The following is a 16,752-nucleotide window of genomic DNA, read 5'->3' as shown; positions in this document are numbered from 1 at the left end:
ATATATATATATATATATATATATATATATAGATAGATAGATAGATAGATAGAAAAAGTATTTTCCTGGAATACCCCTTTAACAAAAACACAAGAAGACAAAGTGGCGCGCATTTTCTTAGAACTGTTCCTACTTTGTACTAGCAATTGGCTAGGTCAGACCGATCATACTTTGGTAGCATGTCCTGGTGATAGGCCATTAAAGGGGTATTCCGGCTTTATACATCTTATCCCCTATCCAAAGGATAGGGGATCAGATGTATGATCGCAGGGGTCACGCTGCTGGGGACCCCTGTGAACTCTGTGCAGCCCCTGGCAATCTGTGCCAGGCACTGTGTCCGAAACGGGAATGTGACAGCCACCCCCCTAATGGCGTCACACCACGCCCCTCCATTCATGTCTATGGGAGGGGGTGTGACGGCCGTCACGCCCCCTTCCATTGACATGAATGGAGGGGCTCCATGGTGCAAACCATTGTCATTTTGTGCATAATTCATTTTACTATTTTCTTGTGCATCCAAGACCCAGATTTTAATGCTTTTTGCATATTTTAAAGCATTTTGCCATCTCCTTTAAGGGAATATTTTAGCTGTAGATCATGCTCAAGTGTTAAAGAAGCAGTGCTGAGCCGCAGGATTCACACTCCCTCCCTTCTCCACCTCTCCCATCCCTGCCATGACTGATTGACATACATGAATCCTGTACATCAGTCATGAAGGGCAGGGAGGAGGCATTCATCCTGCGGTACAGCACTGCCTCTTTGACTCTTGAGCTCTGAGCATGATCTAGCGCTGACAGATTCCCATTAACAAAATATATGAAATAGAAGTACACTGCTCTTTTAGAGAAAACCGGCCATTATCTTATTGAGGAATCATTTACATGCTGCACTTAGAAATCTTTGGAGAAGGAGGGAGCTTCAGAGGTAGAAAGAGGCAGTGAGAGAGACACAGAGAGACTGGGATAAAAGCTCTAGTACTACTCAGTACTGCTTTATAATGTCCTCCAGGTTGCTGCTTCCTCTGAAAACTTGCTATAGAGATAAAGCAGAGCAGGATCCCTCTTCTTTAGCTGTGCAATGTATGAGAGACATCTTAGGAGCTACTCTCCTGATTCTAAGGGCATATTGTAGAGATAGAAGAGAGCAGGATTTCTGTGTATGTGCAGTGTATAGGAGACATCATAGAGGTAAGTCTCCACCCATTAGTTCAAGGACAGCTGGTGAAAGATACCATATACAAGGCTAGAAATAGTGCTGCTCCTCGTGTTCAAATATCATTTAAGCTATATGGGAACTGTATGATTCTCAGAGAGACGCTTTTTACTGAAAGTTTTATTGCTTGAAATTCATCCTTTTGTATACGGTTATAGATTTGAATGCTTTGTTCCTTCTGTTTTATACAATTTATGCCTTAAAGGGGTACTCCGGTGGAAAACATTTTATTTTTTATTTTTTTTAAATCAACTGGTGCCAGAAAGATGAACAGATTTGTAAATGACTTCTATTAAAAAATCTTTACCCTTCCAGTACTTATTAGCAGCTGTATGCTACAGAGGAAATTCTTTTCTTTTTGAATTTCTTTGTCTTGTCCACAGTGCTCTCTGCTCACAAATGTACTGGAAGGGTAAAGATTTTTTAATAGAAGTCATTTACAAATCTGTTTAACTTTCTGGCACCAGTTCATTTAAAAAAATAAAAAATAAAAAAAATTCTACCGGAGTACCCCTTTAACCTGATCTTGTTCATACCTTGTTTTCCTTACACAGTACTTTAAGGGCACCCTGGGGCTACAGCCTGGAGACTCGGGACTGTTCATTAATGGACTGCACGTCGATCTGGACAGTCAGGATATCTTCAGGTAGTGTGATCCTGTACAAAAAACACTAGGGAGATTCAAGTTATTTGGGTAAAGGTGGGTTCACACTACGTTTTGATAATACGGTCACTGTATTATTAGCCGACCGGAGTCAGATAGTGACTCTGGTCGGCTCATTTTTGCCCCCACCCCCCTGTATCTGGTTTTCTAACCAGACCCTAAACTGCGGTATACCACGGTTTTAGGTCAGGTCAGAAAACCAAATAGGGGGCAAAAATGAGCTGAACAGAGTCACTATCTTACTCCGGTCGGCTCATTCACCAAAACATAGTGTGGACCCACGCTTACGTATACGACCACAAACAGAAGGACACATTTTTCGTTATTTTGGCGTCTCTTAAGAGGTTTTTCAGGCAAATTTATTGATGTCCTTTCCTCTGGATTGATCATCAGTATAAGATTGGTGGGGGTCCTCCTTATCAGGTGTTCACCAGAGCTGTGGCACTCGGAGACGCAGAGAAATCGAAGCGGAAGTAGAAAGCTCCACACATTGGCCCAGATTTATCAAAGAATGTCTACGGTAGAGCCATTTTCCCACGTTTATTTGGGTGGTGGGTTTGACTAGCGTCCATCTTATTTATCAAGAAGGCGCAGCAGGATGATGAATTTTGCGCAGCTCTGCTGTGGTGGGAAAAGCTCTACCACATACACTTTTTCTAGACGCTTGTGAGGGAGAGAAGTAGACACTTTCCCGGGTCCTGAATTTGGCAGGTTAGGTGTTTTTACTTACTTTCACAGAGGTGCCTGGACATTTTTACTTGCATTTTAGACGCTACAATCAAATTTGATTGCGGTGTCTAAGGGGTTAAAGCCGGGCATCACCATGATCAGTGATGTCTGGCATTAGAGATGGGTCCTGGTGGCAGATAGCTGCCCGGACCACCCAACTATGACCCACGCTCTGCTCCTGAAGGGGAGTGGGACGCTGTCCTCCACAAGAGGTTATAGGTTGAATTGCGGAAGGTAGAAGTGATTCTCACGCCTACTGGCAGGTGGTGTAGCTTTGCGCCTAAAAAAAAGTACCTTTGCGCACAAAATAGCGACTTTGGACAAAAGTCGCAAATGCTAAATATGTGACCACTGCATGGTCAACAAGAAAAAGTTCTACGGGTAGGCAAAAAGAGTAAAACTGTCTATATCAAAAGGCGCATAAAAGTCTCTAAATATGCTGCTTGCGCCTGAACTGCGCCAAAACATAGACAAAAAAAAATGCTCTAAAAGCCATGATAAATCTCCCCCATTGTGTAGTGGCCACGCTGGGTTACTGCAGCTCTTAGAAGTGAATGGGTTTTGAGCTGCAGTAACGCTTCTTGGCCACTACAGAGCGTACGGAGCTGTTCGCTTCTGGCTCCGCACCACAGCTGATCGCCCTAGATCTGATATTAATTTCCTTTATTGAAGATACTATTTTAATAAATTTAGCCCTAAAAACCCCTGTATGATGTCCTACCAAATAGATTTTACATAGTCTCATCTTTTAAGAGGGGGGGAAAAAGAACAAAAGTTTCTGTCTCTGAAAATTAGTTGCACCAATAGTGTTTATCAGAAATCGCTTATATGTTTATATTTGTTCTATGATTCTACATGGCTGAAGATCTGTTCATGATGTTATGGTATTTGTTGTATTGCAGCTTGTTTGACGTATTACGCAATGAGGCTAGGGTGATGGAAGGCCTCCACCGCTTGGGTATCGAAGGCTCCGCTCTCCATAATGTCCTCAAGCTTAACATCCAGCCGTCTAACTCAGACTATGCCGTGGATATCCGCAGTCCTGCTATATCGGTAACGAGTCAGAAATGTCGATATTTAGAATCTGGCTTGGCTCGTGGTTGTGACTTGTCCAAACCTGTTCATCGACTACAGTGTTTCCCAACCAGGGCACCTGCAGCTGTTGCAAAACTACAGCTCCCAGCATGCCCGGACAGCCTTTGGCTGTCCGGGCATGCTGGGAGTTGTAGTTTTGCAACAGCTGGAGGTGCCCTGGTTGGGAAACACTGATCTACCATCTAGTCAAAAGTTTATATTCACCTTCTAAACACCCAAATTTAAGATCAAGAATTAAATAAATAAGTAAAATGAATGTGAAAATATATCATCATTTTATTGAATCAATTCATCATAACAACAATATAGTACACAAAAGGAAAGGATAAAATTTAATAAAATAGTATAAAAATATATGTATACAGTAACCCCCCGACCTACGATGGCCCCGACATACGATCATTTCAACATGCGATGGTCTCTCAGAGGCAGCATCAACTTACGATGCTTTTGTATGTCGGGGCCATCGCATAAACAGCTATCCGGCAGCGCAGACTGATTCAGCTACCACCGGATAGCGGTTTAAGGTGCCCAGTGTGGTCCGGTGAGAGTCACTCACCTGTCCCCGATGCTCCGGACCGTCCTCTTCGGGATCCCCTGCATGGCCGTCGCTCTCCGTCGTCGTCATCATGTCGCCGCGCACGCCATCCAATAGGAGCGGCGTGCGCAGCGACTTGATGACGGCCATGAAGAGCGGCGATCCCAGCCAGCAGAGATGGTCTGGAGTGGCGGGGACATGGCGACAGCGATGGAGGGCGACATCCAGGGCAGCGTTGACTGGTCTGGAGCGGCGGGGACAGGTGAGTATAACTTCCTATACTTATCATTGCATGGATCCCTCAACATACGATGGTTTCAACTAACAACGGATTACCATCGTATGTTGAGGGACCACTGTATGTGTGTATGGATAGATAAAATCAATAGGAGACAGGAGGGGAGTCCAGAAAATTGCCAAGTAGAATTTATATATAACCAATTGAACCTGTATACACAGGATTAGAGATGAGCGAACTTACAGTAAATTCGATTCGTCACGAACTTCTCGGCTCGGCAGTTGATGCCTTTTCCTGCATAAATTAGTTCAGCCTTCAGGTGCTCCGATGGGCTGGAAAAGGTGGATACATTCCTAGGAGACTCTTTCCTAGGACTGTATCCACCTTTTTCAGCCCACCAGAGCACCGGAAAGCTGAACTAATTTATGCAGGAAAAGTCATCAACTGCCGAGCCGAGAAGTTCGTGACGAATCGAATTTACTGTAAGTTCGCTCATCTCTACACAGGATAAGAACGCTGCTGCACAATATAGGGAGGAAGGTGATAAAAGGTGCAATAATGAAATATAGGGGAGAGGGGTGACAAGTAAAAGGTCTAAACAATAAAGTGCATATGTGCAAAAAGCTACAAACAATACAACATGTGTGAGAAACAAAGCGTCTGTGCAGAGAAATAGCTGCAGCGAGACTAGTGATGAACAATACATACAAGGCAGGATTCCACAGCTCCGCTCCGTTACTCCGACGTGTTTCACTAGGGGCTTTGTCAAGGAGTGAAGGGGGAATAGATAAACGCGGTATATATATATATATATTAAGTAGCCAATTAAATCTTATTTACGCACCTGCCGGCACTTGAGATTTAAAGGGGTACTTCACTGGCCAGTGTTCCGTTTGCGTTCGGAACATAGACTTGCATTGAGGGGGCCTGGCCTGACATCACGAGGGGGGCGTGGCCAACTCCCCGAGGCGCGCACACAGCGTCCGGAACACTGGCCAGTGGAGTACCCCTTTAAAGGGGTTCTCCACTGTCCTGCCTTCCGGAGCTCCGCTCGCAGTGTCCGTAAGTTTATTACTCCGAACGCTGTGTGCGGGCTTCTGTGTTCGAGGCCGCCCCCTCGTGACGTCACGCCCGCCCCCTCAAAGAAAGTCTATGGGTAGGGGGCTGGCGTGACGTCACAAGGGGGCGGGCGTGACGTTAGGGGGGCGGCCTCGAACACGGAAGCATGCACACTGCGTTCGGAGTAATAAACTTCGGAAGCTCCGGAGCTCCGGAAGGCAGGGCAGTGGAGAACCCCTTTAAAGCTGCAGATTTATAGCTGTGTTCAGTCATTTAGTTTACATTGAACTCTGCAGCATAAAATCTGCATCTTTAAATCCTGCGCATTAAGTAGCCAATTAAATCCTATGTACGCACCTGCCGGCACTTGAGATCCCCGGCGGAAGTGGCAGTGAGTGTACGCGCATACGCATCTCAAGTGCCGGCAGGTGCATACATAGGATTTAATTGGCTGCTTGATATATATATACAGTGGTCCCTCAACATACGATGGTAATCCGTTCCAAATGGACCGTCGTTTGTTGAAACCATCGCATGTTGAGGGATCCGTGCAATGTAAAGTATAGGACAGTGGTCTACAACCTGCGGACCTCCAGATGTTGCAAAACTACAACACCCAGCATGCCCGGACAGCCAACGGCTGTCCGGGCATGCTGGGTGTTGTAGTTTTGCAACATCTGGAGGTCCGCAGGTTGTAGACCACTGTTAGAGGAAGTTGTACTCACCTGTCCCCGCTGCTCCGGACCGTCACCGCTGCCCTGGATGTCGCCGTCCATCGCTGTTGCCACGTCCCCGGGGTGTCCCCGACGCTCCGGCAAGGCCTCTGCTTCCCCGGCATGCTCGCTCTCCGTCGCCGCCATCACGTCGCTACGCACGCCGCTCCTATTGGATGACGGGACGTTGTGCGCAGCGACGTGATGACGACGATGGAGAGCGCCGACGATGCAGGGGATCCCGAAGAGCACGCACCGGAGCCCCGAGGACAGGTAAGAGAAATCACCGGAGCTCACGGGGCACCTTAAACGGCTATCCGGTGGCAGCTGAAGCAGTCTGCGCTGCCGGATAGCCGTTTATGCGATGGCCCCGACATACAAAAGCATCGGATGTTGATGCTGCCTCTGAGAGGCCATCGTATGTTGAAATGATCGTATGTCGGGGCCATCGTAGGTCGAGGGGTCACTCTATTCCCCCTTCACTCCTTGACAAAGCCCCTAGCGAAACGCGTCGGAGTAACGGAGCGGAGCTGTGGAGTCCTGCCTTGTATGTATTGTTCATCACTAGTCTCGCTGCAGTTATTTCTCTGCACAGACGCTTTGTTTCTCACACATGCTGTATTTTTTGTAGCTTTTTGCACATATGCACTTTATTGTTGGCCCATGTTGTAGGCAATTTTTGGCCTGAGTTACTTGTCACCCCTCTCCCCTATATTTCATTATTGCACCTTTTATCACCTTCCTCCCTATATTGTGCAGCAGCGTTCTTATCCTGTGTATACAGGTTCAATTGGTTATATATAAATTCCACTTGGCAATTTTCTGGACTCCCCTCCTGTCTCCTATTGATTTGATCTATCCATACACATTAGGTTATAGGTGTGCGCATGTAGTGCGTTTATAGGTGAATATAGTCGGTAGAGATGAGCGAACTTACAGTAAATTTGATTCGTCACGAACTTCTCGGCTCGGCAGTTGATGAATTTTCCTGCATAAATTAGTTCAGCTTTCCGGTGCTCCCGTGGGCTGGAAAAGGTGGATACAGTCCTAGGAGACTCTTTCCTAGGACTGTATCCACCTTTTCCAGCCAACCGGAGCACCGGAAAGCTGAACTAATTTACGCAGGAAAAGTCATCAACTGCCGAGCCGAGAAGTTCGCGACGAATCGAATTTACTGTAAGTTCGCTCATCTCTAATAGTCGGTTTTCTTAACACCTTCTTTTATATATTTATCTTTTGAGCCGATTACTTGTAGGGTTATTTTGGTCTCCATGTAGTCAAAAATGCATGAAAATTATATGAATTTTTCTCCCTTCTTATCTTATATTTATCCATACATTGAGGGTTTTTTTCTGCTTGCTTTGCAGTGGGTGAACAACCTAGAGCTGGATAGTAGGTACAACTCGTGGCCATACAACCTACAGGAGCTGCTCCGACCCACCTTCCCCGGAGTCATTCGACAAATACGCAAGAACTTCCACAACTTTGTGAGTGTTCTTTAGACTCAAATGGGCACTGTCATGAAAACAAAAAATTGATATATTGTAGTACTTAAGTACTACAACATATCTCTAATATAGTTTAATTTAAAAAAGTGATTTTAAAACCGTTTAAAATCACTTTTAAATTCGGCCACTAGGGGTCGCCCTCCTAGTGGCCGAATGCATTCAGCAGTGACGTCACCACTGAATTTCGACTCGTTGAAGCCGGGCAACGAGTCGAAATTCAATCACTGCTGTACTCGCTCCCGCCTGTCACTCAGACAGGCGGGAGCGAGCGCTTTGAAGGAAGAGGACGCGCGCAGGCTCGGGGACAAGGTAAAGTATTATGTTCACTGTATTATGTATACTGTTCACCTATACAGTATGCCTCCAGCATGCCCTGGGAGTTGTAGTGGGGAAGCCTGGAGGGACACTGAATAGGTGAACTGAGGGGGAGTGGGTTGAGCGGGGCCGGGGGGGGGGGGAGCGGTATGTGCTCCGGTGTTCACCTATACGGGGTGCCTCCAGTTGTTTTCCCACTACAACTCCCAGCATGCCCTGACAGCCAATAGATGTCAGGGCAAGCTGGGAGTTGCAGTGGGGAAACAGCTGAAGGCACCCTCTATAGGTGAACTATGGGCAGAAGTGCCGGCCCCAGCAGGCATCAGTGACGTGGTGCCTGCTGGGGAAGTCTGCCTGGTAGTGAGCACGCTACCAGGCAGACAAAAAAGCATTTTTAATATGTAAAAAAAAAAAAAATTAAAGGCAGGGAGGGGGTTAGGGATAGATGGGTAATAGGCAGGGACAGAAAAAAAAGTGATGGTAGGAGCTACCCTTTAATTTTGGCTTGTCAAACAAATCCAAAAGTGTAATATAATCACACACACAAGTAAAAAATTACTGAAAGAGATTAGTTTTAAAGGGGTACTCCCCTGGAATAATTTTTTTTGTTTTAATCAACTGGTGCCAGAAAGTTAAACAGATTTTTTAATTAAATGCAAGGAAAGGAGGGGGCACACTACAGCGATACTGCACCTGAAAAACGGGGATACTGCATGACATCAGTGGCCCATAAACACATCTCCTGCGGGGTGTACATACGAAAAGTGTGAAGTATCAACAAATCTAGCAACAAAGGTACGTGTGTGCACTCACCGGTCAACGGAGACTGTTCAACATGGGAGTCCGGTCCACGGAAAGGCTGGATCACAGCATCGGTGCAGGCAAGTGGGCGCTCGGAGGCTCCGCCGGCTGTTTCACACGTGTAAGCGTGCTTCTTCCGGCCTCTTTGAGGCCGGAAGAAGCACGCTTACACGTGTGAAACAGCCGGCAGACGTGTGATCCAGCCTTTCCGTGGACCGGACTCCCATGTTGAACAGTCTCCGTTGAGCGGTGAGTGCACGCACGTACCTTTTGTTGCTAGATTTGTAAATTACTTCTATTTAAAAATATTAATCCTTCCTGTACTTATCAGCTGCCGTATGATCCACAGGAAGTTCCTTTCTTTTTCAATTTCCTTTCTGTCTGACCACAGTGTTCTCTGCTGACACCTCTGTGCATTTTGGAAACTGTCCGGAGCAGGATAGGTTTGCTATGGGGATTTGCTCCTACTCTGGACAGTTTCTAAAATGGACAGAGGTGGCGGCAGAGAGCACTGTGGTCAGTCTGAAAGGAAATTCAAAAAGAAAAGAACTTCCTGTGGAGCATATAACTGCTGATAAGTACAGGAAGGATAAAGATTTTTTTATAGAAATAATTTACAAATCTGTTTTAATGTTTTGTCACCCGTTGATTTAAAAAAAATATTTTACAGGGGAGTACCCCTTTAATTAAAGGGGTGTTCCAAGATTTTTTTTTTCTTTAGCCTTTGGGCCCATGATATGTTAGAATATTGTGTAATGTTCTTCTATTACCTCCGTGCGCTGCTTAGTCCCTTTTTCATACACAGGGCCCACGCCCGGAAGTGCTGTAGTGCAAGTCTTTTTATTTTACTGTTGTCTCTGACCTTTCCCAGCATTCCATGCGGCCTGAGACGATATGTCATAATGTTGTGTCATATGTCACATGTTCTCCAAGGGGCGTGACTATGCTGCAGTGGGTGGGTGTCTACCATTACTTCTTCAGTAAATCCCTTCTACCCAGTGCCCCCTGGAGGCCATGTGACTTATGACATATTGATTCTGGCCGCATACAATGCTGGAAAAAGTCAGAGATAAAAAGATTTGCACTACAGGACTTCCGGGCATGGGTCCTGTGCATGAAAATGGGACAAAGCGGCGCACGGAGGTAATAGAAGAATATTACACAGGATTATAATTTGGCATCAAGGGCCCCAAAGACTGATGAAGAAAAATTCTGCAACACCTCTTTAACCCTTTAACCAATTTTCTGACTTACGAAGACATGACAGCAATGACATCCATTGGTCAGTGATAGCGAGGCGGGGAGTATTAGGGTATGTTCACACTATGGATAATGAACGGAATCTCTGCTAGCAGAATTCCGCGAGCGGAGATTCCATTCTGGCGGCGGCCACCATTGACGGCTATGCAGTGTTCGCGGACTTCCGTGCAAAGAATGAACATGTTCTTTCTTTGCGCGGAACAATTTCAGCAGCGGAATTGTCCGTCGCTGAAATTCCGCAGTGAGAACGGGTCTCGGGAAAGACCCATTCACACTGATGTTTATGTTCACAGCACGTAATTCCGTTTGCGGCATTCTGCTCGCGGAATTACGTAGTGTGAACATACCCATATGTGGATTTCAGCTCTTTAAGTTGGGCAAAATTGCAGCATTTTTTTATTTTGAGTTCTTAGGGTCTATTCACACCTACAGTACACTGTGCTTATTTGATGCACAGGAATTAAAGGGGTACTCCACTGGCAAGTGTTCTGGCTGCGTTCGGAACATAGACTTACATTGAGGGGGCGTGGCCTGACGTCACGAGGGGGCGCACACAGCTTTCAGAACTAAATCTTCCAAACGCAGCCGGTGGAGTACCCCTTTAAAGCTGCAGATTTATAGCTGTGTTCAGCCATTTTGTTTACATTGATCTCTGCAGCATAAAATCTGCAGCTTTAAATCCTGCGCATCAAGTATGTGCAGGATACTGTACGTGTGAATGCACCTGATTGTTTTCTATGCTCCAGAGATGATATATACAGCATAGTTATTGGTTGGTCCATATGATTGAGAAGCCTGGATGTTCTGGCGCTGTTATAGCTGGGAGTGCAGGATCACTCTCCTGTATAGTGTATTAGAGGTACAGATGCTAACATGGTTTTATAGTAGTCATCCTGGTATTAACCCTTTATTTGTCTCCAGGTTCTGTTCATTGACCCTGAGCAGGAATCGACCTCAGAGCTGATAAATGTAGCGGAGATGTTCCTCAGCAACCACATACCATTGAGGTAAGTTCTCTCGCTAGATATGAGCCAAAGAGAAGAGGGGGGGGGGGAGGGTTCCGACCGCTGGGACCCCCCCACAATTTCCTGCACGGCGCTCATGAACGGAGCGGGGGTCGGCATGTGTCCTCCATTCATCTCCATTAAAGGGGTACGTACCTGGAAAACATATTTTTTTTTTAAATCAACTGGTGCCAGAAAGTTAAACCGATTTGTAAATTACTTCTAATTAAAAAATCTTAATCCTTCCTGTACTTATCAGCTGCTGTATGCTACAGAGGAAGTTCTTTTCTTTTTTAATTTCCTTTCTGTCTGACCACAATGCTCTCTGCTGACACCTCTGTCCATTTTAGGAACTGTCCAGAGTAGGAGCAAATCCCCATAGCAAACCTATCCTGCTCCGGACAGTTCCTAAAATGGACAGAGGTGTCAGCAGAGAGCACTGTGGTCAGGCAGAAAGGAAATTCAAAAAGAACAGAACTTCCTGTGGATCATACAGCAGCTGATAAGTACAGGATGGATTAAGATTTTTTAATTAGAAGTAATTTACAAATTTGTTTAACTTGATTAATAAAAAAAAAAAAAATGTTTTCCAGGGCAGTACCCTTTTAAAGAGCCGGAAATACACGAGTACAGCGCTTGTTTATCTCTGGCTTTCCCATAGGGATACATGGAGGGCACATGCCGACCCACGTTCCATTCATAGGGAGAGCCATGCAGGAGATTGTGGGGGGTCCCAGGGGTCAGACCTCACGCGATCAGCTACTTATAGTTTTCGATGCACAGCCCCTTTAACCCCTTTAATCTCAACTGTCTATGAAGCTGACAACTATAAACTTTTCAATTCCTACCCTTAATACAATACAGGAATATGGGTGCACTACTGTGGTAGATGTATACAATGACATTGGCTATCCCTCAACACTGATGTTAAAATTGAGACATTCGCCAGTGTATCCTTATATGAAAGACACACCAGAGCCCGCACACCAACGCCAAGGTTTCTCAAAATGGCGCGGGACCTACGCTAATCCTACCTGTGCTTGATAAGCAAAACAGGGGCCAGTGGGCAATTACGGCAGCATTAGGTCGGCTCTCAGCCTCCTCCCAGATACCCTCCAGCGTGACTGAGCACACATGCAATGGGAGGAGGGAGGCAAGCTGCAAGCCCCACCTGAGTTGGCTAATATGGGTGCATGGCCTCAAATGGCTGGAGGTGCTCAACCCCAAATGCAGTTGTGCATTTATACTGGGGGAGCAGATCCTGCCCTTGTAGTCCGTTGCTAGGGGCGATCCCCAGCATAAAAATGCATACAATGGAGGATGCCTGCAGTGGACTACAAGTGCCACAATAGAATCCTACACCAGATAAACAATGTGGATGTGTAACAATTAGAATAATACAATACAGGAATATGGGTGCACTACTGTTGTAGATGTAAACAATGACATTGGCTATCCTTCAACACTGATGTTAAAATTGAGACATTCGCCAGTGTATCCTTGTATGAAGGACACACCAGAGCCCGCACACCAACGCCAAGGTTTCTCAAAATGGCGCGGGACCTAACGCTAACCTACCTGTGCGTGATAAGCAAAACAGGGGCCAGTGGGCAATTACGGCAGCATTCGGTCGACTCTCAGCCTCCTCCCAGATACCCTCCAGCGTGACTGAGCACACATGCTATTGTGGCACTTGTAGTCCGCTGCAGGCATCCGCCATTGTATGCATTTTTATGCTGGGGATCGCCCCTAGCAACAGACTACAAGGGCAGGATCTGCTCCCCCAGTATAAATGCACAACCGCATTTGGGGTTGAGCACCTCCAGCCATTTGAGACCACGTTTTTTTGTTGTTTGTTTCAATTCCTACCCTTGTACCAATATTGCTTTATGCAGTCTCATAAGTTCTTATTGTACAAAATTTACTATTGTCAATGGATAATTGGAAAAGTTGAATTTTTCCATCCTTGTAATGCAATTCCTCCTGCCACCACTAGAGGCCACTACGTTTCCACACATACATTTTATGATGGCCTTGTCTCGTAGAATCAGTCTGGTGTTTGTGGTGAATGATGAAGAAGAGGTGGATGGTTTCGAAGATGCAGGCGTTGCTCTACTAAGGACTTTCAACTACGTCTCAGATGAGGAGGATAACTACGACGCTTTCCAGATGATTGTATCGGTAAGGTGTTTTTTTTTTGTCATATTACATTGTGGTATCTCATTATTTCATCAGATTTGTGCCCTTTTAAAGGTGAATTACAAAACGTTATTCCGAAATCTAGCCTTAAAATTGGTTTACCTTAAAGGGGTACGCCACTGGCCTGTTTTCGTGCTGCGGGGGTCGGCCACGCCCCACGTGACTTCACATCCACACCCCCTCAATGCAAGTCTATGGGAGTGGGCGTGACGGGCGTCACGCCCCCTCCCATAGACTTGCATTGAGGGGCGCGACCGTGACATCATGAGGGGGCGTGGCCGACCCCCACAGCGCGAAAACAGCGTTCGGAACATACTTCCGAATGCTGGCCAGTGGAGTACCCCTTTAAATGTAAACTGTTTTGAGTGTAGCATGTGTTTAGTGACCATAACTGAAGAAGGTAGAATTACTGGTGTAATAGGGGGCTTCTACCCGTTACAGGAAACACTTTTGAGATCCGTTTATTATGAATGGAAAGGAATTATGCAAAGCAGAGAACCCCTTTAAAATTCATGTAAATTGGTAATTCACTGATATGGAAATATTTATAATTTTTTTTTGTGTAGATCTACAACAAGGTGCGGACCGGTGAAAAACTAACAGTGAAACACGTAACTAGCGTCCTGGAACAGAAGTATCGCTATGTGGAGCTGAGCAGCATTTTGGGCCGAGATTCTGCATATGACCAGAATAGAAAGGTAAAAGTATCCTCAATATTCTTTATTTAAAACTTAAGAGTTGTGCTTCACTGTAGAAAATTTAATGTTCAGTTGTCAGTCTAAGTCATGTAGCTGTAATACGGACACCAAAAAAAGGCATCATTTAAAGCGTACCTGTCATATGCTTCTACACTGCTCAAAAAAATAAAGGGAACACTTAAACAACACAATGTAACTCCGAGTCAATGACACTTCTGTGAAATCCCACTGTCCACTCAGGAAGTAACACTGATTGACAATCAATTTCACATGCTGTTGTGCAAATGGAACAGACAACAGGTGGAAATTATAGTCAATTAGCAAGACACCCCCCAGTAAAGGAGTGGTTCTGCAGGTGGTGACCACAGACCACTTCTCAGTTCCTATGCTTCCGGGCTGATGTTTTGGTCACTTTTGAACACGTTTGCTGTGTCTGTCAGTGTAGTGTCCAGAGCATGGAGGCGCTATCAGGAGACAGGCCAGTACATCAGGAGATGTGGAGGAGGCTGTAGGAGGGCAACAACCCAGCAGCAGGACCGCTACCTCCACCTTTGTGCAAGGAGGAGCAGGAAGAGCACTGCCAGAGCCCTGCAAAATGACCTCCAGCAGACCACAAATGTGCATGTGTCCACTCAAACGGTCAGAAACAGACTCCATGAGGGTCGTATGAGGGCCCCACATCCACAGGTGGGGGTTGTGCTTACAGCCCAACAATGTGCAGGATGTTTGGCATTTGCCAGAGAACACCAAGATTAGCAAATTCGCCACTGGCGCCCTGTGCTCTTCACAGATGAAAGCGAGTTCACACTGAGCACATGTGACAGACGTGACAGAGTCTGGAGATGCCGTGGAGAACGCCCAGCCCTCCATGTGCTTGCCAGAGGTAGCCTGACTGCCATTAGGTACCGAGATGAGATCCTCAGACCCCTTGTGAGACCATATGCTGGTGCGGTTGGCCCTGGGTTCCTCCTAATGCAAGACAATGCTAGACCTCATGTGGCTGGAGTGTGTCAGCAGTTCCTGCAAGAAGAAGGCATTGATGCTATGGACTGGCCCGCATTCACCAACGCCACGTTGCACCACAGACTGTCCAGGAGTTGGCGGGTGCTTTAGTCCAGGTCTGGGAGGACATCCCTCAGGAGACCCTCCTCCAATTCATCAGGAGCATGCCCAGGCATTGTAGGGAGGTCATACGGGCACGTGGAGGCCACACACACTACTGAGCCTCATTGTGACTTGTATTAAGGACATTACATAAAGTTGGATCAGCCTGTAGTGCGGTTTTCCACTGTGATTTTGAGTGTGACTCCATATCCAGACCTCCATGGGTTGATAAATTGGATTTTTGTGTGATTTTGTTGTCAGCGCATTCAACTATGTAAAGACGAAAGTATTTCATACGATTAGTTCATTCAGATCTAGGATGTGTTATCTTAGTGTTCACTTTATTTTTTTTGAGCAGTGTATATGTTACTCACTAGGTCATGCAGATTTTTTACATGTCTTTTTTTTTGTCTAGCTTCTGTATTTGGCTCACTAATACCTCTGTTTTGATGCTTACTCATTCTGATATCCACTGCTCAGGAAGGGGTGTGTCCAAGGCAAGCACTCACTTACTGAGCCCGCCCTCACTCACCATGCAGTCACTTCCTCCCTGAGTCTGCTGTGCTGTGCTGTGTCTCTTCATCCAATCACTGAAGTCTGCTCTGTAACCCCTTCCTCTCTGTTTTTATGCTGCAGTCTGTCAGACAGGACATGAGTGAGCACAGAGGAGTGCTAGGCCTGCCCTTACTTCCTTGAGTTTGTTCCTGCTTTTACTTCAGCTGAGACAAAAATGATGCTGCAGCCAGATAAGATTATGTTCTGGATGTATGGGGACCCCTAGTGGTCCTTTTTTTTTTTTTTTTTTCTTTATAAGCCATGAATTTTATAATAATAAAAAAATAAGGAAATACGTTTTTTATTACGTATATTAGAATATTAGAAAGGTGTATGTTTTCCTAAAATGTACAACTTATAAAAAAAATTGACAGTGCCCATTTAACAAAAAGTAGTAAACATCTGAATCATGAAAATTTATGATGAATTGTGTATAACCGCACCTCTGGTTATAACTTTTGTCAAAATATGATATCTGTAAGATGATGACGACCATTGTTGCTTACCAATTTTTTTCAGGAGGGGAAGGAGTACTTCCTGCAGACTGGACTGTCCCCGCTCCCTGTGGTTCTCTTCAATGGAATACCGTTCCCCAGGGACCAGCTTGATCCGGATGAATTGGAGACCGCCACTATGCACAAAATCCTCGAGACAACCACCTTTTTCCAGAAAGCCGTATATCTGGTGAGACACATTTAATATGTATATTCTGAAGGTTATGGATACTGGTTAACCCCTTAAAGGGGTACTCTGCCCTAGACATCTTATCCCCTATCCAAAGGATAGGGGATAAGATGTCTGATCTCGGGGGTCCCGCCGCTGGGAATCCCTGTGATCCCCTGATGCACTTTTTGTCCTGTATAACCTGTTCCTTACAGCATTGTCTAGGTCAAGCCAACCTTCGGCTTTGCAGATGTTAGGACTAGGATCTTCCATGATGCTTTTCCAGTCAAAATGCTGCCAGCGCATCATGGGAGATGTAGTCCTAAACATCTGCAATGCCGAAGGTTGCCTATGCCTTGTCTAGGTTATCGGTTCTGTTATTCATACAATGCTCTGA

The 16,752-nt window shown here is 45.7% G+C and overlaps 1 protein-coding gene across 4 annotated transcripts in view; it reads left to right on the top strand.

The window, feature by feature from the left end:
• UGGT1 (UDP-glucose glycoprotein glucosyltransferase 1) overlaps positions 1 to 16,752 on the top strand; it is a 124,352-nt gene that overhangs the window by 49,276 nt on the left and 58,324 nt on the right. For all 4 annotated transcript variants that reach the window (XM_056564052.1, XM_056564054.1, XM_056564053.1 and 1 more), the window contains 7 exons: positions 1,767 to 1,858; positions 3,508 to 3,658; positions 7,616 to 7,735; positions 11,054 to 11,139; positions 13,182 to 13,317; positions 13,902 to 14,033; positions 16,212 to 16,376. In XM_056564052.1, coding sequence (XP_056420027.1) covers positions 1,767 to 1,858; positions 3,508 to 3,658; positions 7,616 to 7,735; positions 11,054 to 11,139; positions 13,182 to 13,317; positions 13,902 to 14,033; positions 16,212 to 16,376 — 882 coding nt within the window. The remainder of the gene's footprint in view (positions 1 to 1,766; positions 1,859 to 3,507; positions 3,659 to 7,615; positions 7,736 to 11,053; positions 11,140 to 13,181; positions 13,318 to 13,901; positions 14,034 to 16,211; positions 16,377 to 16,752) is intronic.

This window comes from Hyla sarda, chromosome 3 (genome assembly GCF_029499605.1).
Source record: "Hyla sarda isolate aHylSar1 chromosome 3, aHylSar1.hap1, whole genome shotgun sequence".
Lineage (NCBI taxonomy): Eukaryota > Metazoa > Chordata > Amphibia > Anura > Hylidae > Hyla > Hyla sarda.
Note: the sequence above shows the minus strand (reverse complement) of the source record. Positions and strands in the feature narration are given on the sequence as shown.